This window comes from Palaemon carinicauda, chromosome 7, assembly GCF_036898095.1.
Source record: "Palaemon carinicauda isolate YSFRI2023 chromosome 7, ASM3689809v2, whole genome shotgun sequence".
NCBI classification, from domain to species: domain Eukaryota; kingdom Metazoa; phylum Arthropoda; class Malacostraca; order Decapoda; family Palaemonidae; genus Palaemon; species Palaemon carinicauda.
The window spans coordinates 41622143-41647995 of record NC_090731.1 but is presented as its reverse complement, the minus strand read 5'-3'; the positions used below and the strand labels follow the sequence as shown (position 1 = coordinate 41647995).

The following is a 25853-nucleotide window of genomic DNA, read 5'->3' as shown; positions in this document are numbered from 1 at the left end:
AAAAATCTATTTTTGGGTGAGACTGCCATGTCGTCCTAATGGATCCACCCTTTTACTGACCTCACCCGAAACAACTCTATCTGCGGCTATTCCTGCTTAAAGACAAGTAAAGGGAATGGCGGCCGGTAGTAGTACGGATAGGAGGTCCACCGGGTACCTAGAACGGCATCCCGTTTCTTTCGCCACTCTTCCACCCTACATCAAAGAGTTAAATCTATTCGGGGTGAAGATTGCTATGTGTCGTATCTAAAAAATACGTCCCTGATCCCTAGCGCTATCCCTAACTGAATACTCGCGCCAGGAGTTAGAATCCTGGAGACCTTCCGATTATTTCTCTGGGAGTATCACTGTAGCAAATATCCCTTAGAAAGGCTACCTATAGGAACCTGGCATCAGGACGACATGGCACTCTGACCCAAAAATAGATGTTTCGCTTTGCTCAAAATCCGTTTAATGATTCTACCTCATTAATCCTTTCTCCTTCCAATGGCATTTCATCTTCCATTACACATTCTGTTCTCATCACCTTTGTCTTTCTTCTATTTATATTGAGCCCAACCTCATGTGATATTTCATACATTTTGGTAAGCAAGCATTGCAAATCCTGTGGTGTTCTGCTAATAATAACAGCGTCAGCAGCATACTCTAGGTCAGCTAACTTACTATTTCCAATGTTTCTCCACCATCTCCAACTGTTCTATGAATTACAAAATCCATGAGGAAGATAAAAAACTAAGGTGACAACACATTCCCTTGGAATACTCCACTGTTCACTGTTAATTCCTTTGATAGGACTCCACTAACATTAACTTTGCACTTACTATACTGAAGAACAGACTTAATCAAATTTACAGAATTAAGAGGAACTCCATAATAAAGCAGGACTCCAGAAAATTGGCCGGTGGAAACTACCAAAAGCTTTTTCATGGTCCATAAAATGGATTTTGAGCAAAGCGAAAAATCTATTTTTGGGTGATTTGACCAAGTCGACCTGATGGAAGGTTCCTTTAGGCAGCTTTCTAAGGTATATTTAGCTATAGTGATACTGCCAGAGAATTAACCACAGGTCTCCAGAATTCTAACTCCTGGCTCAAGTATTCTTGATATAACTTTAAGGATATCGCATAATATCAGGGGACGTATTTTTTGATACGACACATGACAATCTTCACCCCGAATAGATTTTACACTTTGAGGGGGGAAGAGTGGCGAAATGAAGGGGAGCTGTTGTCAAGGTACCCGGTGGACCCCTCCCTGTGTTACTACGGCACCTTATTCCTTGTTGCATTTAAGCAGGAATAGCTGCAGATAGAGTAGTTTTGGGAGGGGTCTTTCATTACATAGTTGTTTTATTCCTTTTGAAAGAAGGGAGGGCCCATCAGGACGACATGGCCATATCACCCAAAAATAGATTTTTCACTTTGCTCAAAATCTGTTTTTTGGGCTCAGCCATGTAGTCCTGATGGAATATTACCAGAGAATTACTTGAAAGTACTATATCTGTGGGTTTGTATAAGTGCCTTTACTTTGAACAAGTACCTTATATGGTCTCCTAGACCTTATATATATGACATTACCATTATTTGTCATATCAGCTAAGTTTGGAACTAACTTAGGGCTTCCTGCCCCCTGCAGGGAAATTGTCGACTTCGACTATAAGGGTTCAAAGTTTGTATTTTTGTAGGAACAAGAGGGAAACTTCTTGAGATTACCAGATTGTTCTTTTAGAAATTCTACTGACAAGATTTTATTTTAGGAAGATAAAAGGCTCTGGACAATTCTATTCGTACTTCTGAGGGTGAAGAAGACGCAGATACATTCTTTCAGTTTTTTTTTTCATAGACAAAATATAAAAACAATTGGCAATGTATCAATAGAAGGAATCTAGCCTGCATATATGAACACCTTGGTATATATATATATATATATATATATATATATATATATATATATATATATATATATATATATATATATATATATATATTTTATAACCTGTAAGGGAAGAATATACAAATATTAGTTCATTGGTAAATGCCACTAAATTTTGTGAAATTAAATTGTTTGATTTCACTTTAATGTTGGATATGCTTCAACACTGTACAAATGCTCACATGGCACTGGTGTTATTGGTTAGATTCTGCACCTATATAGAAAAGTCCGTAAATGACCGTAATGATTTCGCTAAAAGGTATTACACTCGAGGGTGCTAACACCTGTTCACCCAATACACTGTTAAGTCCCAAAACAGTTCACTGTTCATCGCAGCACTAAACGACAGGTTTTATAACACTACCTGCCGCCACCAGGTAATGAAGAAGGTCCTTTTCGGTGTTGGTAGACACCTCCAACATCCATTCCTAGTGGATGTCGATACCTTCGAGTGCCTTAATGATGTCTGCCTCTATCGTCAGCTGGATGAAGGGAGGCATCTCATAGCTACTTTAGGCAGGTAAGGTCCCGCAGAGTTCTTTTGGAACCCTCTTACCCACCTCCGAAAGGTTTCTCTGGCTGTATCCCTTGACTCCGTAGTCTCAGGGATATCTTCACCAAATCCCTTGGTCATCAGAGTCGAGCAGACGGTGCAACCCTTCGGGTCCCAATACCTCAGGGTTTCAGTTATGAATAGACAAGATCAGCATAGTGCTATTGATTTTGTACTTGCAAATAATATGCTATATAAACAATTTAAATGTATGGAAATAGATGAAGATAAAACAGTATTAGATATATCAGATCACAACTTAATAACAGTAGAATTGGAAGTAAAAACAAATAGAGAAAATAACAACAATAAAGGGAAGTGGGAAGAAATTACATATTATAGCAATGACACAAAAGATATAGACGACTATGTGAAATCTATAGAGAGAAAACTTGCTAGCAAGGATGTAAAAAACATTGAAGAGCTAAACATAATAATGGCAGAAATGAAACAAGAACATTTGGCTAAAACATATAGAAGGGTAACAAATAAAGGGAAGACCAAAGAACAACCTTGGGTAACTGAGGAAATAAGGAGAAAGATTAAGGAAAGAAAGGAACTTAATAGAAAAAAGAGAAATGAAAAAGATACTAGGTTAAAAACAGAGTTAGAAGAAAAATACAATCATAAGAAGAAAGGAGTACAAATACTGGTGAAAGATAGCATACCGTTATATGAGAAAAAGAAGACCAGGGAGAGATAAGAGATGATAAAAACAATAAACTATGGGAAAACATAAACAAATTAAGAAATAGCAAAGAAATAAAAAGTGAGGCAATACAATTATATGGAGATAGAGGAAATAAACTATCCGATGAAGAGGCTAAAGAAGAATTAGTAAACTTTTGGAAAACAGTCTACAATACACATGAAAATAGAATAACAGAGATCTGGAATGAGAAGGAGAGTGAATACCTGGATAATTTGAGAAGAGAAAACGACATTATAGTAGTGAATGAATATAGTATACCAGAACATCTAAGGGAGCATTACGATGCTATACTAAATGTTAAAGGAAAAATTAAACCCATGCCCGCCGCTGAAATGAATAAAGGTAAATTAGAAAAATGCCTAAAACGCCTAAAGAAAGGTAAAGCAGCTGAGTCAGATGGACTAAAGCCAGAATATTACAAAACAATGATGATAAGTGGTATATGTAAGAATACGCTAGTGATCTGCTACAAAGAGGAACTCGCCAGCAAAGAAAAACCCAAAAGCTGGAAAGAATCCAGAACAAAAAAAGGTAAAAAAGAAAAACAAACCAACAGCAAAGGAATTGAGACCAATAGCGCTCACAAATGTATCATATAAAATATACATGGCTTTTATAAAGGATGAAATAGAAGGACATCTAAAAAGTAATAATGCCATAGATAGAGGATAGTCAAGCGGGATTTACAGAGGGAGGAAGGATTGACGATAATATACTCATCTTACAGTACATGGTCGAAGAAACTTTCAAAAATAAGAAAAAACTCATAGTTGCCTCTTTAGATTCCAAAAAAGCTTTTGATTCCATAAAAAGGGAAGTGCTGATAGAAACATTAAAGCAGTATAAAGTATATACTAGTATAATTAACTCTATAGCAGAAGTATATGTGGGAGACTGGACTACGTTAGACATAGGGGAAAGAGTAGAACATAAATTGAACGTTAGTGGAATAAAGCAAGGCTGTACTGGCTCTACAACATTATTCAAATTAATTACTTATCAGATTATGAAACAAGTAGAAAAGGAAGGTAATGGTTTTAAAAATATTATAAAGCTAGTAGCATTATTTTTTGCTGATGATGTCCTAGTGCTTGCTGAAAATATAGAGGATGCTGAAATGAACCTAAGGAAAGTGATAGATATAGGAAAGCAGTGTGGTTTAGACATAAATAGAGACAAAAGTAGCGTACTTATATATAATATGAAGGAAAAACCAGATAATATAGAGGAACCAAGAGTAGTAAGCAATATTAAATACCTAGGTATCAAGGCAGATGATAGTAGGAATATGTTCAAATCACAGAAAAGTGAAATGATAGTTAAGGCGCAAAAGCTAGCTAATCTTACATATTCGATCATAGAAAAAAGTTGTAATAAGATAATGATAGGGAAAGCATACTGGAAAAGTGTAGCACTACCTTCTATATTATATGGAACAAACGTAATTAACTTAACGGAAACGGAAATAGAAAAGTTGCAAAGAATAGAGAATGGAGTGTATAGAAGGATGTTAGGAGGTGTAAAGAATACAGCAATTGTAGCCTTGAGAGGGGATGTAGGAGCATCTGCTATGAAAGCAAGGGTAATGGATGGAAAGCTGAGGTACCTTAATAGCATTTATAAGGGAGAAAAGGACTTATTATCAGCAATAGTCAATGATATGGAAGAAAAAGAGAGGAAGTGGTGGATGCATGTGAAGAAGTATGCTGAGGAATGTGGGATGGCGATGAGAGAAGTCAAGAGATGTACGAAAGAGGACATAAAGAAGAGAACAAGAGAATGGGACACAAGCAAATGGAAGAGTGAAATGGAGTGCAAGGAGAGTCTAGTTTTGTATAAAAACTGGAAAAGTGAAATCAAGGAGGAGGAAGTGTATGACAACACATTTTCGTCAATTTTATTTTTCAGAGCAAGGACAAACTCACTGGGCTTGAATATAAAAAACAGACACCAAGATGGAAATATAAACTATGTATTCTGTGGCGAAATTTCACCGGTTTATACTAAATAGCCCGATGTGCTGGGCTGATCACAAGGTCTGAAGGACTAACCTCTCAAAACCATTGGGGAAGTAAGTAGAATATGGCTATATTTTAACAAATTTTATTATAAAAATAATAATCTAATACGAGAAACATGAAAAATAAACCTTTACTTGGCATACAGAGATACTTGACTTAAAAAAAAAAACATGTGCGTGACCGAAAAAAACTATGTCCGCATCGGACTCGAGATATTAGCAAAATTAATTGAACATTTATAAGTTATCTCGATAAACGCCTTACCGAGACCTTTTGACGTACTTTACACAATAACACTGATCCCCTGGCACAAGGATCGATGAAATATTAACAGATACAAACTTTACATAACTCTATCAAGACCTACATGGAAACCGACCTGGGTACACTAGGGGTGGGGAGAGAGAACAATTGTAAGAACTTACTGTGGTTGGGGATGTCGGATCAAAGATGCAGAGCGAGCCTCTGCAACCTCCGATGTCACCTTTTTCCCGCAATTTTTTCTGAACCTAAATTTCTAGATTGGATTTTTTTATCATGTTACAATAGAATGACGTTATATTTCTTAATCTTAAATTACAAGTGGTTGATTTCTTTAGTCTCAGCGCCTCCCCTACCAGGCAGTTTCTCTTTTTGGTTCTAAACATTCTCGTCTTGAACGGCATTCATTCGCCCGCGAGTTCTCTCCTCTCCCTCCAATTTGACGTAATCGTAGGCGGAGTCAAATGGCGGGAACTTCGATTGATCAGGTCGAAATTCCCGACATATTCTGTGATGTAGAAGAAAATGCTAACCACTTTATGTTATATTGTCCACAGTTTAGTGATATAAGAATACGTAAAAGCAATTGAGCTCCAACAACAATACGAAGAAGATAGTGCACAAACAGTTGGAAAATTCCTTTTTTGTGAAGAAAATATTGAAAATAAGAAAAGAGTACAACAAATGTGGATGAAAAGAGAAAAACTAGTGAAAATAAGGAACACACAAAACTAAAAGACACAGAGGCGCCGTTGCAAACGCAAAGCCTCAACCTGAATCTGATCTGATCTGTTACGATGGAGCAGGGGGCATGAGACCTCATTAGGATATTAATTTATTTAAGGCACAGATGATATAAACTTAATAACAATAATAAGAATAAGCTTAGAAGCTTTGCACCTATCTATAAAGAGATAGAGTGCCCGCAAACTTATTTTGCGGAGTGAGCAATTAGGAACCAGGAACCAGGAACCTGCACATCGTGTGCCCATAAAAAGTCCTTACTCTTGTTGTTGCAGAACATGACTGCACACCTCACCTTAGGCTCCTCCTGAAAGGAAAGAAAGAGTGAAATGAGTATAAGGTTATTTATATCATTGATATAAATACACATGCTTAACAATAGTATTACTTACTATTATTTGTAATAGCTTAGGATAGTAAGTTAGAAAAGAAGTAGGAAAGACACATATCTATGATTCTTCTCCAGGCAATTGCTGTGACCTCCTACAATATTAATATTTTTAATTTCCTTATTAGGGAAAAAACAGAGTGGAATAACTCCCATACATAGAGCCAGAGTCAGTGAATATTTACACTAACTCCTCCACTTGTAGAATATTAATACTGAATGGTAATAATTGGTGTCCCGATGATCTAAGATTCATCATTATGTTTTAGGAATACTTCACCTCAACATCTTAATCAGTCTCAACAATAGACTGTGAAAGGATACACATAGTATGTTGGAAATATTATACTACTGTATCATTATAAACTGTAGATTTCTAACTGCTGTACTGTTATACTGCAGGAATACTGGCTACTGTATTGTCTTATAGAGTAGTTTTACCGGTATACTACCGGGTTAGGCTAGTACCTGGCGGCACTAGTTGATAGGGAGAGAGAAAGAATGGGAAGAGGGACTCCTGTATTATTATGGTTTAGTACAATAATTGGGAGTGTAGGGGCTATTGCCTCTAAAGCCTTCTTCCCAGAATTAGAATTCAAATGGGGAGGAATACCTTGATTCTAGCTTCCATCCAGCCACAAATTCTGTTGCCGGCTGTACTGCCGGTTACAAGGTTTGAGGGTGGCAGCCCAAGAGAGGACTGAAGAATTCTCAACAGTGTAATGGGTTTCCCATTAGCAGCCGTCAAGGCCGGCTCAACCTTTCTCGTAGCTTTGCTTCCTTCAGGGAGTTGGTTGAGGCGGTAACCTAACTGCCGTTTGTAGGAACCCGGCCAGTAACCCAGTCAGCCCGGCAAGCGAGATGATTGTAGAATATCGGCCAAAAGACATTTGTGACGGCTAGGCCGACACTAAAGGACAGAAGGGGAAGGGAAAGGGTCTTATACATTACAGAGGAGAAAGGTGGCGGCAAGTATGCCTACTACTTTCGGCTGTAAATCAAGGAAGCCTAGCTCGGAACAGGACGATTTGGCGATAGACAGTTTGGCACTCATTGTTTTGGCGATGAGCTATTTTGGCGCCGATAAACAAACTTAAGGACCATCCGCAAATTTGTGTCTCGTTTAGTGATCACCTCATTACACTAAAGGCTCGTCTGATTTGAGAATTGTAATATTAAACCAGTTATTACGATATTCAAGTCTTGTTTAGTTATCATATAATTTTACCAGTGTCTAGTTTAATGATCACCTCATTACACCAAAGGCTTGTCTGATTTGAGAATTGTAATAGTAAACTAGTTGTTACGATATTCAAGTCTTTTTACTCGTATATTGGAAAACACTTTTCTTTAGTTTCTTGTACAGCCCATACCTTAAATGGCCGAAAAATCTTAAGTAATAGAGGCAAGCCACAATTTTCACACAACGGATATATGTATGTGTTTGACAAATGTAGTACAGCAGTTTGATTCACGGGAACCACTGGAATTCTTACGTGGTTTGACATATAACTATGAAATGCATTAACATGGTGAAAATATTTAATTTTATTTCATTTTTGTAGCATTTTTATACCGTATTGCGGAAAATAAATAGAACTTTTTTATGTCATGTTTGACCCGTGCAATATATATAAACACACTCACACACACACACACACACACACACACACACATATATATATATATATATATATATATATATATATATATATATATATATATATATATATATATATATATATACGTGTGTATATATATATATATATATATATATATATATATATATATATATATATATATATATATATATATATATATATATATATATATATATATATATATATATATATATATATATATATATATATGTGTGTGTGTGTATATATATATATATATATATATATATATATATATATATATATATATATATATATGTATATATATATATATATATATATATATATATATATATATATATATGTGTGTGTGTGTATCAGGTCAGAGAATTTTCAAGCTGGCGCCAAAATAACGGGCGCCAAAACCATTTAGAGCCAAAATGGCGGCGCCAAATCATCGTCGCCAAAAGAGCGGCGCCAAAACGTACTGGACTCGCCTAGCTTCCTATACCGGTGCCAGGGGAATAACAATTCCCTAGCCTGTGACCTTGCCAGATATAAGACATGACTTCTAGTCCACAAGGGAGAAAGGTGGCAGCAATTATGCTGCCCACTTTCGGTTGCAGACTAGGGAAGCCTAGCTTCCTTTGCCGACAACGCCGTAGACGGCAGAGGAACCACTATTCCTCTGTCGATGACGTTGTCGGCTACAACACAATACTGTACACCCTGAGTTACTGTCATACTTCAAGCCGGGATACTCGCCGGCAAAGAAGATCGACGGTAGAACACTATCCAAGTCAAGCCAGAGTTAACTATTCGTTGGCGATGATGGAAGATAGGGCTGTCGCCTGGGAAGGTGGCACCAAGGGGGGAAGAAGGGTTTAAACTCTTTTCTCTAAAAGAGAAGCATATTGAATTATCCCAATAATTCTAGGGGATATATATATCCCCGTCCGAATTAATAGAAACGATACTAGAGGTTAAACGGGGGATTAACGTTACTAAAGTATACTAAAACGGGTTAGGCTAGCTTAACTCGAGTGGGGATCTCAGAAAGAAACGTTATTTTTGGAAGAGGAAATATTATATGTGTAATTGAGATCTTCACTAGTATAATTTTGCATAACTAGCTAGAAAATATTTTATAGCTAAATACCGGTAACGTCGCATTACTAACTAGATAAAGTATTTATGGCGTGCGACAGCGGTCTTAAAATGGCCGCCTCCAGGGATGGCAATGCTCCACTTAACACATCTAAATTACTTTAATTTAACTGTGAGAAGGGAGCTAAAAATTATACACAGGAAAGATTAAATACTCAACATTCCAGAGGATGATGATGCTGGAGATTGCATGATAATATACCTTAAAAACAGTAACAACACCAAGAGAAACGTGAGAGAGCACAATGCTTAACTGCTACGTTGAAAGGAATATGGCGCAGTAGTAGTACATGGAGGGGATACACCGGGTACATTGATAACGGCTCCCCTTCATTTCGCCACTCTTCCCCCTCAGAGTAAAATCTATTCGGGGTGAAGATTGCTGTGTCGTATCAAAAGGTACGTCCCCTGATATTACGCTATATCCTTAAAGTTATATTAAGGATACTCACACCAGGAGTTAGAATTCTAGAGATTTATGGTTAATTCTCTGGAAGTATCACTGTAGCTAAATATCCCTTAGAAAGCTGCCTAAAGGAAACTTCCATCAGGACGACATGGCTGAGCCCAAATAAGCCATCAATAGTGGATTCCTATACTCCACACATTACTGTACAACGTCTTAAAATGAAAATTTGGAAAGTACAACTTCTACCTTTTCAAAATCCTGCTTGTTCATCAATCTTTCCCCTAAGAATAAGGCTTATGAGTGATGCCTATATCCTATTCTGTTTACTACGGGTCTACCATAATTGGATTACTTTTAAGGCTCAGTGGCTCACCCATGTGGCATTTTGGAGCATACTAGAGAGTAGTGTACCAATTCAAAATGTTTTCCTCAAGTAAAAGCTTGAGGACTTCCTCCCGATTCTGTTTAATATGGGTCTACCATAATTGGATTACTTTTATGGCTCACCCATCTAGCATATTAGAGTATACTAGAGTGCAGTGTGCCACCTTAAAATGTTTTCCTCAAGTCAAAGCTTGAGGTCTACCTCTTCCTTTCGCAGCAGCATATCGTTAATAGTTAGCCAGCCAGTCTTATGATTTGTTTTTCAAATATACAAAAATATTATGCAATATTTTGATTTATCAATATCTAATAATTATAAAAACTATAAACAATGAAACCTACCGTTTTTTAATTATCTAAAAATAAAATAGAATTTATATCATTATTCAAAACAAATTAAAATGATTAAATTAAATCATGATAGGTAGATTTTCTAAAGTCGGGAAAGCTGGGCACAAAGAATTTACATCACGGTTTTTAAAATTACTCAATATTTGCGAGTCTCTCATTAAAGCGCGATTCTTTCTCTGTTAGTACTTCTACCTATCAGGGCCATTCGTATTTCTACATGTCATAAACATCATCTGTGCACGCTTTCTCTCTGCCTATCCCGGTCATTCTTCTTTCTATAAGTCACAAACATAATCAAATGAATGTATTTTTTCTCACCAAAATAGTTTTTGTTAAAGTTCGCTTTTCATTATCAGGATTGCTATTGCTGTATCCATGTCTATGATCTAATATATTCCTTTCCATATATCTCAAAATTTTCATCCTATTTTAATTTCTTCAATTGTTTCCTTAATATTTTCTAAAATTCTTTTCTTAGTCTCTTTTTCAGTCTTTTATCTACATTTCTTCAATGTTATTACTTCAGCACTTTCCATAGAGGGTTTGCAATTAATCTTCAATTACCTCCCTGAAATTGAATAGTCAAAGTCAAAAACCTTTATTCCATTATAAAATGGTTATTCTGTTACATAATATAAATCATTCACATAAAATTCACAATAATTTAGGATACATATACATTCAAATAAAATTTCAAAAATATTGCTTTAGTTTCTTTTTTAATAAACCAGAACTAACATTTATACATTTTCTTATTTCCAGAGGTAGTTTATTCCAGCAAGCTGTGCCCCTTATTGCCATTGATCGTGAACCCAAATCCGTTCGATAGCTGTCTACATATAGATTTTCATTCTGTCTTGTTAATGTATTCGTACAATTACCAACTGTAGGATATGTGTAGAGCCAGTTGGGATATTCTTTTCTCAAACTTTTAAAAACAAAAACACAAACATCGTGCATACACTTTTCTTTTAATTTTATCCACTTTAATTGCTGGAGGGTTGGGCTGATGTGATCGTGTTTTTTCACCCCAATAACTGCTACTCTACCTGCAAAGTTTTGGATTTTTTTTTTTAGCTTTTCCATGTGCATATACAGTAGTTTATTACACTCAAGACCAGACTTTCCACAGTCAAAACTCGAGTAGTATCATCAAAGTAATCTTTTACTCTACTTAGATACATGAGAATGCCACTCACTTTTCTACTCAGCTTGTCAATGTGAGTACTGAATGTCATGTACCTGTCCATGTATAGACCAAGATTTTTCACATGTTGACTTATCTTTACTTCATCACCATCGCATCTTATTACAATGTTATCTGGAATTTTGCTAATATACTGTGAGCTACCCAAGGCATCTAGATTTTCTATTTGATCAGCCAAATGAACCTGCGTGTCATCAGAATATTGAATTAGCAGGCAGTTTTCTATGTATTTAATCATATCATTAACGAAGACTAAAAACAGAATTGGACCTAGGACAGATCCCTGTGGGACCCCAAATTCAACTTTTTCAATGCAAGAATTTACGGCTCCTAATCTAACTACCTGACTTCTATCCTTCAAGTAATCCTGAAACCAGAAAGTATCAATGTAATGTTCCTTAAGAGATTTACACAATTCATCATGGTTGACACTATCAAATGCCTTTGATAGGTCGCATAAAATTAATATGGAAACTTTTTTTCTATCAATATTTTTATAAATTTCATCTGTTAATTTCATTAAAGCTGTTTCTGTTGATAAACCTGTGAGCTCGAAGGACATGATGGTGGGTTATAATAAAAGATTAATACTAAAAGAGTCACTTTAATGGAGAATGTGGGAGGCAGCAGTACACAGTTCCTTCGGCCATGAACTTGCCGGTTACACTACACGGACAAAAGAAAGCGGCGTCAAGCCACGCACATCATGACAAGAATTGTGGGTAAAAACAAATGATTGTACCCAAGCGCATAATCAACAACACTAATGTTTCATAAATAAAAGTTTAATATTCTAACACCCCCTCATAAACTTTTATCCTCATCAATCTGCAAATTACGACACATCAAACAAATATATGCATCATGGTAATAAAAAAAACAAAACAAACAAGATACAAAGCTATCAAAGGTCAATATTACAGCACCATTATTGACAAAAATTAAAATAAATCAACTTTGCTTTAGTTACTGGTTTTGTAAACATATCGGCTTTATTATCACTTGAGGGGACATACACTAAATCAACATTTTTACTCATAACTTCATTACGGATAAAATGATAGCGTATGTCAATATGTTTAGACCTTTGATGGTAAACAGGGTTCTTAGCAAGTTTAATTGCCCCTTGGTTATCAACAAATAATATGATGGGTTTGACTTCAACATTAATCATATCAGTTAACAACTGCTGCAAAAATTTTGCTTCTTGGATAGCAAAAGTCAATGAAACATACTCAGCTTCACAAGAACTTAAAGCTACATTGCTTTGTTTCTTACTCTTCCAAGAAATAAGAGCACTATCAGCATTCATTTGGTAACAATAACCTGAAATACTTTTACGATCTTCAGAACTACCCCAGTCTGAGTCGCAGTAACCAGAAATCTCAATAGTATCGTAAGACCTCTTAAAAACAAGGCAATGTTGTTTAGTACCTTTAAGAAATTTTAGAACATATTTACACATAGCCAAATGACTTTGAGTTGGCCTAGCCATATACTGTGAAAGTTTAGACACAACAAAACTTAAATCAGGCCTAGTACAAGTCATGATATATATCAAGCTTCCAACAATGTTTCTGTAAAGAGTACTATCAACTAGTTCAGGACTTTCCTCAAAAGTACACTTATTAACATTTAGATCACAAGGAATTGACTTTGGGTTGCAATCATCCATTTTGAACTTTCTCAAAACTTTCTCAAGGAACTTACTCTGGTTCATTTTTATACAATTTCCATCAAAAACAAACTCAATACCCAAAAACCATGAAAGTTTCCCTAAATCTTTCATCTCAAATCTATGACATAATACACGTTTAGTGTCAAACAGAGCTTTCTCATTACTACTGGCAATGATCATATCATCAAACCAAACCAAAATAATTACATGAAAGTTATGTCTTTTATTGACATACACACAATGATCACTTAATGACTGCTCAAAATAATTTTGAATTAAGGAATCATGGAGCATATTATTCCAATTTCTGCCTGATTGCTTTAAACCATACAGAGATTTATTCAGTTTCCAAACCAATTGTTCATTATTACTATCTGTCTCAATGTAACCTTCAGGCTGTTGAACAAATATTTCACAATCAATATCAGAATTAAGATAGGCAGTTTTAAAATCCATACAATGCACAATTAAATCATATTGTACTGCCAATTGCATGAGCATTCTAATTGAGGTCATAAGCACTGTAGGAGAAAAAGTATCAGTATAATCAACACCTTCAATTTGGGAATACCCTTTTGCAACATAGCGAGCTTTATATTGCTCTTCACCATTTAACCCTTCTTTAATGGCATATACCCATCGTCCACCTACAATACAACGGTTGTTTGGTAAACTACACAATTCATAAGTATTGTTATCGCTCAAAGATTTAATTTCATCATCCATTGCAGCTATCCATTTGTGAGCCACATGTGAATTTAATGCCTCTCTATAGCTTTCAGGAATTTCAGTTACTTTACAACAATAATGAACAGAATAGCTCAGTAAATCAACATTATCAGGATCAACATATTCTTCTAGATATTTGGGAGCAGTTCGCTCCCTACTTGGGTAACGGGACTCTCCTTCCCTTTCAGTTTCAGTCAAATCTGTATTAATTTCACTATGCTCATCTTCAACAAGGATATGTTTAGAAAACAGGATCACTTTGATTATCGTTAACAGTTTTCTTTTCATTGCAAATGACATTCTCATTATCAGAATCAAATTCACTATCTTCTGATTCACCATCTTCCTTTAGACTTTGGGATTTATCAAAATTGAATTTATCAGTAAAATGTACTAACCTAACCTTTCTCAAACTGTCAGTTCCTGGATAATATACAAGATAAGCAGGACTGTATGAATCATAACCAAAAAATATTCCCTTTTCACATCTTGGATCTAGCTTAGCTTTCTTTTCTACATTAGCATAACACAGGGAACCAAAAATATGCATATTTTCAAGTTTAGGCTTCTTAGACGTTAACACTTCATATGGGGTTTTACCTAGTCTAGAATTGTAGCATCTATTCCTTATATAAGCAGCTGCCCTAACAGCATAATTCCACATGAATTTTGGTAGCTTTGCTTCAATTAAGAGACATCTAGCCATTTCAAACAATGTACGCCACATTCTCTCAGCAGTACCATTTTGGTGTGGTGAATTTGGTGAAGAAAATTCTTGTTTAACCTTATTACTTACCAGAAATTCTTTAAATTCTGAAGAAGTAAATTCTCCTCCATTATCACACCTTAATCTTTTAACAACACCATAAGAACTAGTGTCAGCAAGGAATTTCTTAGTAGCATCAAGTGCATCACTTTTCTGCTTCAAGAAATAAACAAAAACAGATCCTGAATAATCATCTACAAAAACAATACAATATTTAGATTTTTCCCTTGATTCAATACTCATTGGTCCAGCAAGATCACAATGTACAAATTCCATTTTACTCTTTGCTCTCTCATCTGGTAATCTGTTCCTAGATAAATGCATTTTACCTTCATGACAAGTTATGCAATCAAACTTAGTTTTGGCACTAATTTTCATACCTTCAGCTTTATCTTCTAACTTCAAAATGTCTTTAACATTGCAGTGTCCCAAAACCTTATGCCACTCCTCTAGTGAACGAGATTTACATGAGCTTACATTATTTAGATAATATAGCTTACCTTTCTTATTTATTTCAAAAGACACACCATTTGGACTTTTCAACTCAGAATGATTAGGATTAAAGCTTACTGTAGCTCCTTTACTAACAGCTGATTGCACAGAAAATATATTCTGCTTAAAAGTAGGAATATACAAGGCATTATCAAGAACAACATTTTGTTTTATACCATTTGTATCATAAAGTACAATTTTAGCCTTACCTTTACCTTTAACAATATTCTTGCATCTTGCACCATCTGCAAGTTCAACCATATGTTTTGATTCATCAAAGTCTTCATCAAAACACTTAAACTTGGATTTGTCAGTAATGATGTGGGTAGTAGCACCACAATCAACAAGAACATTACATACATCTGTAGATATATTATCAACAGAGCAACTTATTTTGAAACAACATTCTTCATCATTATAATCATTAGTGGATCTAGGCTTACAAACATTCACAGTTGCACTAGAAAATCTAGTAGGCCTATTAGCCTTTCTACATTCATCAAAATTATGTGTAATGGTTTTGCATTCTTTGCACCACTTACCTCTGTCTTTCTTCAACTTACACTCGAAAGACTTATGTCCAGTCTTACCACATGAATAACATCTTACTGATGAGCCACTGGCAGATCCACCACACTGATAATCAGGATTCTTCTTATAATTCACCTTAAGGACGTTCTCACTCTTCACATCAGGCCTGTGTGCCTCTCGACTCCTCAGGCTTTCTCCATAACTCCGTAGCAGAGACTTGAATTCTGGAAACGTAGACTCGGTATCCTTCTGCATAACAACAGTATTAAATGGAGTAAATTCCTCTGGAAGACCCTTCAACACCATAGCAATAAGAAGGCTGTCACTGATCGTCTCACTAGCTGACTTTAACGAAGTAAAGGCTGCCTCTGCTCGAAGAAAATAATCCGTTACACATTCTTTCCCTCTCATTTTCAGTGATGTCAGCTCCGTGTAGAGGGAGATGATTCTTGGTTTCCTAGTACCTCGGTAATGGTCCCGTAGAATCTCCAATGCCTTTCTTCCATCGTTGACTGCATCTCTCATTATTAATTGGAGGCTCTTATCATCTAGAACTAGAACGATCTCGGCAAAAATGTCAGCATTTTTAGCACTGAATTCCGCTGAAGTTTGATCTTCACTTTCGTCTAGGGTAAGTTTTCGAAGTCTCAGATGGGCTAGAAATTTTATCTCCCACATTTCATATTTCTCCTCATCACCATCAAAATACAACTTCCTCTTGCTTGAGCTGGGCCCATAACCTGTGAGCTCGAAGGACATGATGGTGGGTTATAATAAAAGATTATCACTAAAATAGTCACTTTAATGGAGAATGCGGGAGGCAGCAGTACACAGTTCCTTCGGCCATGAACTTGCCGGTTACACTACACGGACTAAAGAAAGCGGCGTCAAGCCACGCACATCATGACAAGAATTATGGGTAAAAACAAATGATTGTACCCAAGCGCATAATCTACAACACTAATGTATCATAAATAAAAGTTTAATATTCTAACAAAACCTTTATGGAATCCATGCTGAGTGTTAAAAATCAAATTATTTTTTTCTAGATGTTCCATTAACTGATTACATACAATCTTCTCTATTACTTTCGATATTACTGGAAGGATAGAAACAAGTCTATAATTTCCAGGGTCGTCGTTGTCTCCTTTCTTGTGAAGAGGGTCTACGAGAGGTTGTTTCCAAATAGAAGGATATTTCCCAGTTACAATCGATGTATTTATGATAACCGTGATATAATATGCAATAACTGTAAGGGAATCTTTTAGAAAACTAGTAGGAATACCATCCGTCCCGTAAGCATTACTATTATTCAAACTCTTGACTGTTAATATTATTGTTTCTACTCTAACTGGTTGCGGTCTAAACAATCTTATATTATTGCCAAAATTATTCTGAATGGTTCTAATATCTTCATTTTCGTACTTTTGTAGAATTTCCAGCGTTTTACCATAAGTTATTTTTACTACATTACCAAAGTATTGGTTAAATTGATCTGCTCTAGCTTTTGGGTTGTCGTATTCAATCTTTTTATTTGTTTTAGTAGATACAATATTATTCATAATTTTCAATGTTTCTTTGCGAGATTTACTTTTCTTGATCTTGTCTTTGTTATAATAAGCTTTGGCAGTACGCATCTTCGAATTGATGAGTTTTTTCATTTCCTTATACGCATTGTTCAGATTTTCATCATGTCTATTTTTTGAAGCCTTTCTTGCATTTTGTCTCTTTCAATCATACTGTTTTTTAGATCATTGTCTATCCAAGGTGCACTGGGTCTCCTTATTTCCTTCGTTGTTATTGGGGCACATTTATCTAAGGCACTGTTATATATTTCATTGAAAATTCCTGTTTGAATATGTGTGTCATCAGTATGCATGATTGTATCTAAAATTAGTTTTTGGTCTAGCACTGTATTGCACAAAAAATCTGCCGGAAAATATTTTAAACACCTAGAGGTTACCGTGACTGGTTTACGCTTTGGCTTCTTAATATCTATGATAAATGAAATATGTTCATGGTCAGCTACAATACTTGGATTTACAGTACCTCGATGTTAATAACACTTTCCTGCTTGTTAGTTATGAAAATGTTTAGTAGTGTGGATGAGATGGGGCTAACTCTATTAGGTTTATTAATCATTTGATTTAATTTTGGTGACTCTTAAAATATTATGTATCTTTGCTGAACCTAACATCAAATCATCATTTAGTTCACCTTGTCAAAAATTGACATTTATTCCCCTTGAATAAAAGTATTCTTAGTTTTACGAGTATTTGTTCTCTAATGTATTTCTCAGTTTCTATGAATATATGTTTAAATGTGATTATTTTCCTCCACAGAAGTAGTTTTATTATATTAACTATATCAATGAGTTTGTATGAATTAGTATAATAATATTTAAAGTAATAAGCTACCTTTCTTGTAAATTTTATCCATCTAGATCAGATTAGATAACGTATCATCCCATTGCTGTCAAACTTCTTCTTGTGGAGATTATATATATTGTTTGATTATTGTAAGGGCACATGCCAGTAATTTTAAACTTGCCTTCTGGACGAAACCCCCCTTTTTTTTGTATGTTGGGTTACAATTAAAACACTTGATGTTTGTTACGTAACCCTTGCAAATTTGTAAATATGACAACATTGTACTCCTCCCGAGTTCTCTTCCAGGGTGGAAATGTGACGCGGGCGGGTTTCTACCAGCGGACTCCAAAAGGCAAGTACTTAGAAGATATTCTCCTGGATCCGACCACCATCATCACCTCGCGAACCATCGCATTGTTGCAGCAATGTTCTCATAAGAATACTCTGTAACCCCGTTTGATATTTGTTTCATTTTTATCAAGTAACGTAAATTTTGTTCATTTGTGGTAATGTTAATGTTCGCTCTTTAACGTAACTCTGATGATTTTTGTTTGTGTACTTTAAATATTAAATATAAGTCAAACTTTTTCATTGAGTCTTTGTGAACCCGTGTGGCATCACCCCCAAAAGAATCGGTGCAGGAAATATAGTTTGAATCAAAGGTAAACGGCAGATGTCTTTTACATAAGTTTGTTTCTCAGTTCTGTGACTTGGCCTCGTGCAAAACTGGTGCACGAGGGTTTACAGTTTAAAGAAACTTATCGTATGTGGTTGTAAATTCCCCAGTGTTTCACCACACACCTATTACATAAATTGATTTATTCTTTAGAGAAATTATTCTCAGACATTCCAAAATATAGTTAAAAGTATCAATTGAATCATGTGGATGTCTATACAAGCAACCAATAATAACAGAAGGTAGCTTACGAGATTGTACAGAGAGGCAAACCTCTTCTACCCCCTCTACTCTTTGAACATTAAGATTACAAATATTAACAGAAAGATTATTTTTTACATAAATACAACAACCTCCACCTCTTCCTTTGTCACATCTATATATTGTATAATTAGGAAATTCAATGAGTGAATCGACAATATTCGGGGTTAACCAAGTCTCAGTTAAACATAATACATCAATATTTCTGTTTATGAGCACTAATTCAATTTCACATATCTTACTAAGAAGAGACTGTACATTCAAATATTCTACACACAAAAGATCGTTTTTTGGAGTCTCATGATTAGTTATCCCAGTACCAATGTCCGGGACGAGCACTTCTTGTGTGATAACTGCCCCTTGATGGGAGAGGCGGGAAGTCATATTCTCACGCAGACGCTCGTGACCAGTAGTTGTCATGGGAGAGGTCATGGTAGTCATACGGCTGAGCTGAGTGACCTCTATTTGTCGACTGCCTATAGGGTGGTCTCCAATTGTATTCCTTACTTTGGTATTGCGCGGTGATCCTTGGGGTTGGGGGTAGGGCCTATTATCTTGGGAGTGGAAGGAGTGGGTATTCCATCTAAACCCCGTCCGAAATGGCCGCTTAGACCTACCTACATTTCTTTCAATCGATGGCTTCTTGGCGGCTTCCAATTATCTTCTTCTAATGTGGGGGCAGGAACTGTCGAGTGATTATACCGTCAGCCCACGGATATCCTCCCATCACTGTATTCTGCTTTTTCTCTGGCACCTCTGCTATAAATAGTCTCTTTTAATCGGAGTTTATGATGCTATGTAACAGCATTTTCCTGGTTCCTAACTGTTGACTCCACTAAACACATTAGACGGCACACTTTAAAATAAAAGATAGATGCAAAGCTTGTTAGCTTGCCATAGGACTTGATATTATATATGATTGATGATTTACTATTACCAATTAAGTTACAACCCTCGTTGGAGAGCAAGATGCTATAAGCACAAGGGCTAAACAGGGAAAAATAGCCCATTGAAATAAGGAAATAAACTGCAAGAGAAGTAAATAATTTATATGAAATATTTTCAGAACAGTAACAACATTAAAATAGATCTGTCATATATAAACCTATAAAAAAAAAAGTGTAAGAGATATACAATGGAATAGTGCGCCTGAGTGTACCCTCAAGCAAGGCAGAGGAAGACCAGGGAACAGTGGCTATGGCACTACCCAAAACTATTGAGCAATATTTTGATTTTGGAGTGTCCTTCTAGAGGAGCTGCTTACCATAGCTAAGAGTCTCTTTTACCTTTACCAAGTGAAAAGTGATCACTGAACAATTACAATGCAATAGTTAATCCCTTGAGCAAAGAATTGTTTGGTAATTTCTGTGTTGTCAAGTGCTTGGGGACAGAGGAGACTGTGGAAAGTATAAGCCCAACTATTCAGTGTATGTGTAGGCAAAGGAAAAATGAGCCATAACCAGAGTGACGGATCCAATGTAGTACTGTCAGACTAGTCAGAGGATCCAATAACTCTCTTGTATTAGTATCTCAATGGGTGGCTAGTGCCTAAGCCAACCTACTATCTACTATTTATTTACATGATGTAAACAATGGCTGTCTTCCTTTTTTTCTGGAGTTCTTCACTTTACACAAAAATTTCGTGTAATTAATTAACCAACATAGTTAACTATGAAAAAAACTTAAAACGAATAGACATATAAAGACTAAATTGGAATCAGAGTGGATACTTCAAAGTTTACAAACGTTACCATGGTAATCGTCCATGTCACAGGTTTTGTACGACTTACCACATACATACGTTGGTAACAATAACATCATATGGTGCATTGTACAAATAATATATAGGCAACTGTTAGTCTGTTACAAGTTTAGAATTTGCCATCGTTCCCAAATGCTGAACTTTGTACATCAGCCACCCACTGCATTGTTAATTTGAAAATAAAGCCTGTAAAATACACTGATTCTTTTCGTCACTGAATCCTGGTGTAGCCCTGCCTTTACACACTCATGTTTTCTTAAATTAGCAGCAGCATACTGAAAAATGGTGGTAGGGCACGTATGCAGGCACAGAATTCGAGGTGAAATTACTGAATATGCTTCATTAGGACTCTTTGCATTGACACATTGCTCGCTAACTTTCAAGAGAACAGGGACAAGTCAGTGTTATGTCAAAAATTAAACATCTGTTTATTCATTCTACCCATGAGAAACTTTTCTTATATCAACAACAAAATTTTACTTGTGGTCGACATTAATCCCACCATACCCTGCCAATTCTAACCCACTCTATGCTGGTGTCAAGTTCCCTTAATCAAACAGTTCGACACTGAAACAGTTTCAAAGTTGACAGGTAAGAGATTATTAGGAAGTCTGATGATTTTGCCACTAGAGAAATTGATGAAACGCATGACAGGTATACATATATTATATACAAGGAAACAACAGTAGTGGGAGTCCTTTAATGAGCCCTTTAAAAAAATGATTCTCTGACCTTCAAACCCTTTCAGGACTTGTAATATTCTGATGTATGTAGGGCTTCTTTGATGAAATAGAAATGTGTTAGGTATTCAGGAATCTAATATCTTTTGTGAGCTACTTAAAATAAGAAATTTAACAGAAGAGATGTGTATTGATATCTGCAAAACTTCGAGAGTCCCTGACCACAGGCTAATACTGAACCCATAAGCTATTACAGTACTAAGGTTAGGTACAAACCGGACAGATCTGTCCAATTATGGCAATTTGGTACTTTTTCCTGGGAATGTAAAATTTGTGGTCTTTTACATAACTTTGTCAAGAATAAATGTTTGGTTTATGCTAAAACTTGTAAAAAGTGTTGCAGCAAATATCCCTTTATCAGTAACATGACAAATTCGGAGATAATTTGTACATATTCCTGCCTAATACAAATCTGTAGTTATTTATGTGGATATACTTTTGGCGGAGCTGGAAGGCAGCCACTAGATTTAAAATGCGAGATAAGCAACCCTTCTTATCCACTTTAGTGGGTAGGCAAGGGATGGCTGGGTGGTACCCAACCGCCTATATAAACTCAGAGCTGAGAGCTACATCACGGTTACCTGTGGGCCGACCAAGGGAAAGGCCCGTATCAACAAAAAGTGTTGGCTTTAATACAATAAGAAAGAACGAGCTACATCACTTTTTTATTGCAAGCAGAACTTACTGGGGGACAGGTGATGATGGGCCAATTTATATATATATAACTAAAAGTTTTTATTAGTTAGGGAAATATACAAATTATCTACGGATTTGTCATTTGTTCCCATACTAACAAACCTTCGTTATTTATGTGGATGACTCACGCTTAGGAGGGTGATAAGTTCAACTACTGGCTTAGTCATTGACCTGGGTTTACCTAGAACAGTATTACACTGTAACCGAGGGCAAACCTTGCCACTTCGCTTATTAATACAAGTGAGTATGATAGCTGCCTGAACAACCTAACTAGTTGTGCGAGATATCATATGAACGTATAGGTAAGGATGTTCCTACTTTAAGTAGGAACCCTACACATTAATAGACGTTTCCGAAGGTCTACCTCGCAGGGGCATTGGGGACGTGTACAAGTATATAACAATAAACTATACTTTGTTACACAAGAGAAGTGGTTATTACCTGCAGAGGTTGAAACCAGCTTGCAAGGGACCTATGGTGCTGTTCCCCAAAAGAGGGGAGGATGATGAAAGTAAAAGAGCCAGACATATTTTCATTCAATTCAGCCTTACCCCAGGTAACCAATATCCTCAACCTTCTACTACTTGTCCAACAGGGAACATGAGGTATTCTTAAACCACTTGCTGTGTCACCATCACAGGAGAGATAGAGAAACCATATCTGGTCTTCTGTGGCTCACGTCTTGCAGGTAGGGAGAGGTGAAGATCAGACACGCTTTCACCCTACAAATGGCAAGGTCTGCTTCTAAATGTTATGGAGGGATTCTGCCCTAAAACGTTATGAATTCTGGGTCCTTTGTATGAGGAGAAGGAGAGGGATTCCGAGACTGGTATATGACCTGTGTCTCAATCATGAACGTGATCCTTATAAGCCTCCTTTGACCTTCCTAGGGTTAGTGAGGCATGCTGAACCTAAAGAGCGATCTCTTTTATTGTTTTTCTGAAGTAAGGCCTCGATATAATCACTAGCGTGAAAAGGAGGAATCACTGATAGGTATATGACCCAGTGGGTCCCAGTTAGGAATGGGAGTCTCATGCACTCCCTTGGGCCATCCAGTGTAGGTAAAACGTGCTGTTTATGGGGTTAGGTAATCCTCCTCCTCAAGGTATAACCTTAAGTAATTACCAGTGTAACAGCATTGATTACAAAGTGGCAGCTTTCTGGTTGAAGGGCTTCAACCTGAGGTTCAAGCTGTCCAAAACAAAATTGGATATTACATGGTTTCTCGCCATTAGCGAGAGATGTTGAGGGAGGCCTATAGGGTATGTCTCTCTTTTAGTCGAGGGCCATACTGGGAGAGACCTGTCCTCGAGATGTAACGACAGAAATGCTTCATTTAATTGAATGGTAATTCCCTTGACGATTATCGGTCTTGATAAAGAACCTTTGAAGTTCGGTCATGAATCATATGATGTTACCAAATATGTAAGTGAATGAGTCATGTGTCAAAAACATAAAGCTAGTAGTTCTTTACTACAACAGTTTCAAGAATTACCTCCAGTAAATAACCCTTTAGAGAGAATCAGTCTTGATGTAACAGATATGTTATCTGGTGAAAATGGTTATAGATATGTAAACACTGTTATTGATCATTATAGCTGGTATGTTATGTTCTATCCCTTGTGAAGTAAGTCTACAGAGGAGGTAAGCAAAAACTTCCTTAAGTATCTGAATGATTTTGGTGTACATATGACCGTCATTCTGGATAATGGTGCTGAATTCACTTCAAATCAATTTAGAGAATTATGCCGCGAACATAAGATCAATCCAGATTATATTACCCCATATCATCCACAAGGAAACAGTGTAAGTGAAAGGATGCATAGAACAATGAAAACAGTACTAAACTTGATGTGCAAAGGCCATCCTTATCAATGGCCAAAGTACTTAGGTGAAACACTGTTATTGATCATTATAGCTGGTATATTAAGTTCTATCCCTTTGTATAGTAAGTCTACAGAGGAGGTAAGCAAAAACTTCCTTAAGTATCTGAATGATTTTGGTGTACATATGACCGTCATTCTGGATAATGGTGCTGAATTCACTTCAAATCAATTTAGAGAATTATGCCGCGAACATGAGATCAATCCAGATTATATTACCCCATATCATCCACAAGGAAACAGTGTAAGTGAAAAGATGCATAGAACAATGAAAACAGTACTAAACTTGATGTGCAAAGGCCATCCTTATCAATGGCCAAAGTACTTAGGTGAAACACTGTTATTGATCATTATAGCTGGTATGTTAAGTTCTATCCCTTGTGAAGTAAGTCTACAGAGGAGGTAAGCAAAAACTTCCTTAAGTATCTGAATGATTTTGGTGTACATATGACCGTCATTCTGGATAATGGTGCTGAATTCACTTCAAATCAATTTAGAGAATTATGCCGCGAACATAAGATCAATCCAGATTATATTACCCCATATCATCCACAAGGAAACAGTGTAAGTGAAAGGATGCATAGCACAATGAAAACAGTACTAAACTTGATGTGCAAAGGCCATCCTTATCAATGGCCAAAGTACTTAGGTGAAACACAGCGTGTGCTTAATTCTGCTGCACATACCACTCTTGGTGAACAACCTCACTGTATTTTTCTATCGCAGGGCACCTAGGCAAGTTACTTGTGTGTTATCCACAATAAATGATGGTGTAGAAGAAAATGCTATTGCAAAAGCTCATGAAATCATTCATAAAACTCATAGAGAGATGGCCAGCAAATATCCCGCAATGGCCAATCAAAAGAGGAAGAATGAGAAAGTGGATGAAAACTGTCTTGTATGGGTTAAAAATAAAAATGTGATTCCCAGCACTAAACCCAAGATGATCTGGTCCTTATGTAGTAATCAAGGTGTTTAGGGATGGTGCTAAATATGACTGAAAAACTTGTTTGACCACACCATTATTGAATGTGCTGCTGACAAAGTAAAACCTTTTGTAGGACAAGAACAGTGGTTAGTGAAAATGCAGGTAAGGGATAGTATCAATCCTGATGTGAATGAAAGAGTACAAACCAGAGGTGCTAGCAATATTGCTCCTCCCTCTAGATTAATTGAAGAAATTTGAGATCATTATATTTCGTATACTGTATTTTGTATTTTTGTACTTTTATATGGAAATTTATTTTATTCTGTGCCTTAGCATTGTTTATGCATATAACAATTATGTTAATTTCTAAGTGTCCTTAAGGGTTATGTTCATAGATTATGGATCTCATAATAACACTTTGTTACCTTGAACTTATACTCGGTTGAGTTTGTGTATCAATAGTAACCCCCATCCAAAAGCTTTACAAACTCTGGTGGAGTTGTTCAAGTTATGTGACTGATGTGTAAGTTAGTCATTAGGATGCTTTAAGAGGTATATTATCTTCAAAGGAACTTTGCTCCTGCTTAGGGTTAT

At 36.2% G+C, this 25853-nt stretch overlaps 1 protein-coding gene across 1 annotated transcript; it reads right to left on the bottom strand.

The window, feature by feature from the left end:
- Nucleotides 1–6410: 6410 nt before the first annotated feature.
- On the bottom strand, nt 6411–16703 carry LOC137644259 (uncharacterized). Its single transcript, XM_068377254.1, has 6 exons — nt 15956–16703; nt 15161–15658; nt 14414–14578; nt 13910–14379; nt 11741–11932; nt 6411–6530 (listed from the first exon to the last, which is right to left on the bottom strand). The coding sequence occupies exons 1-6, from the start codon at nt 16701–16703 to the stop codon at nt 6411–6413; spliced, it is 2193 nt and encodes a 730-aa protein (XP_068233355.1).
- Between the last annotated feature and the right edge of the window lie 9150 nt (nt 16704–25853).

Excerpts from the sequence above, each read along its gene's own strand:
- LOC137644259 (XM_068377254.1), bottom strand. The coding sequence starts at position 16,703 with ATGTCCTTCGAGCTCACAGGTTATGGGCCCAGCTCAAGCAAGAGGAAG. Across the intron at positions 14,380-14,413 it reads AACTGTTAACGATAATCAAA|ATGAGCATAGTGAAATTAAT; the intron begins GTGATCCTGTTT and ends TCCTTGTTGAAG. Across the intron at positions 11,933-13,909 it reads GAATGCTCATGCAATTGGCA|GTTCATTTGGCTGATCAAAT; the intron begins GTACAATATGAT and ends GATGACACGCAG.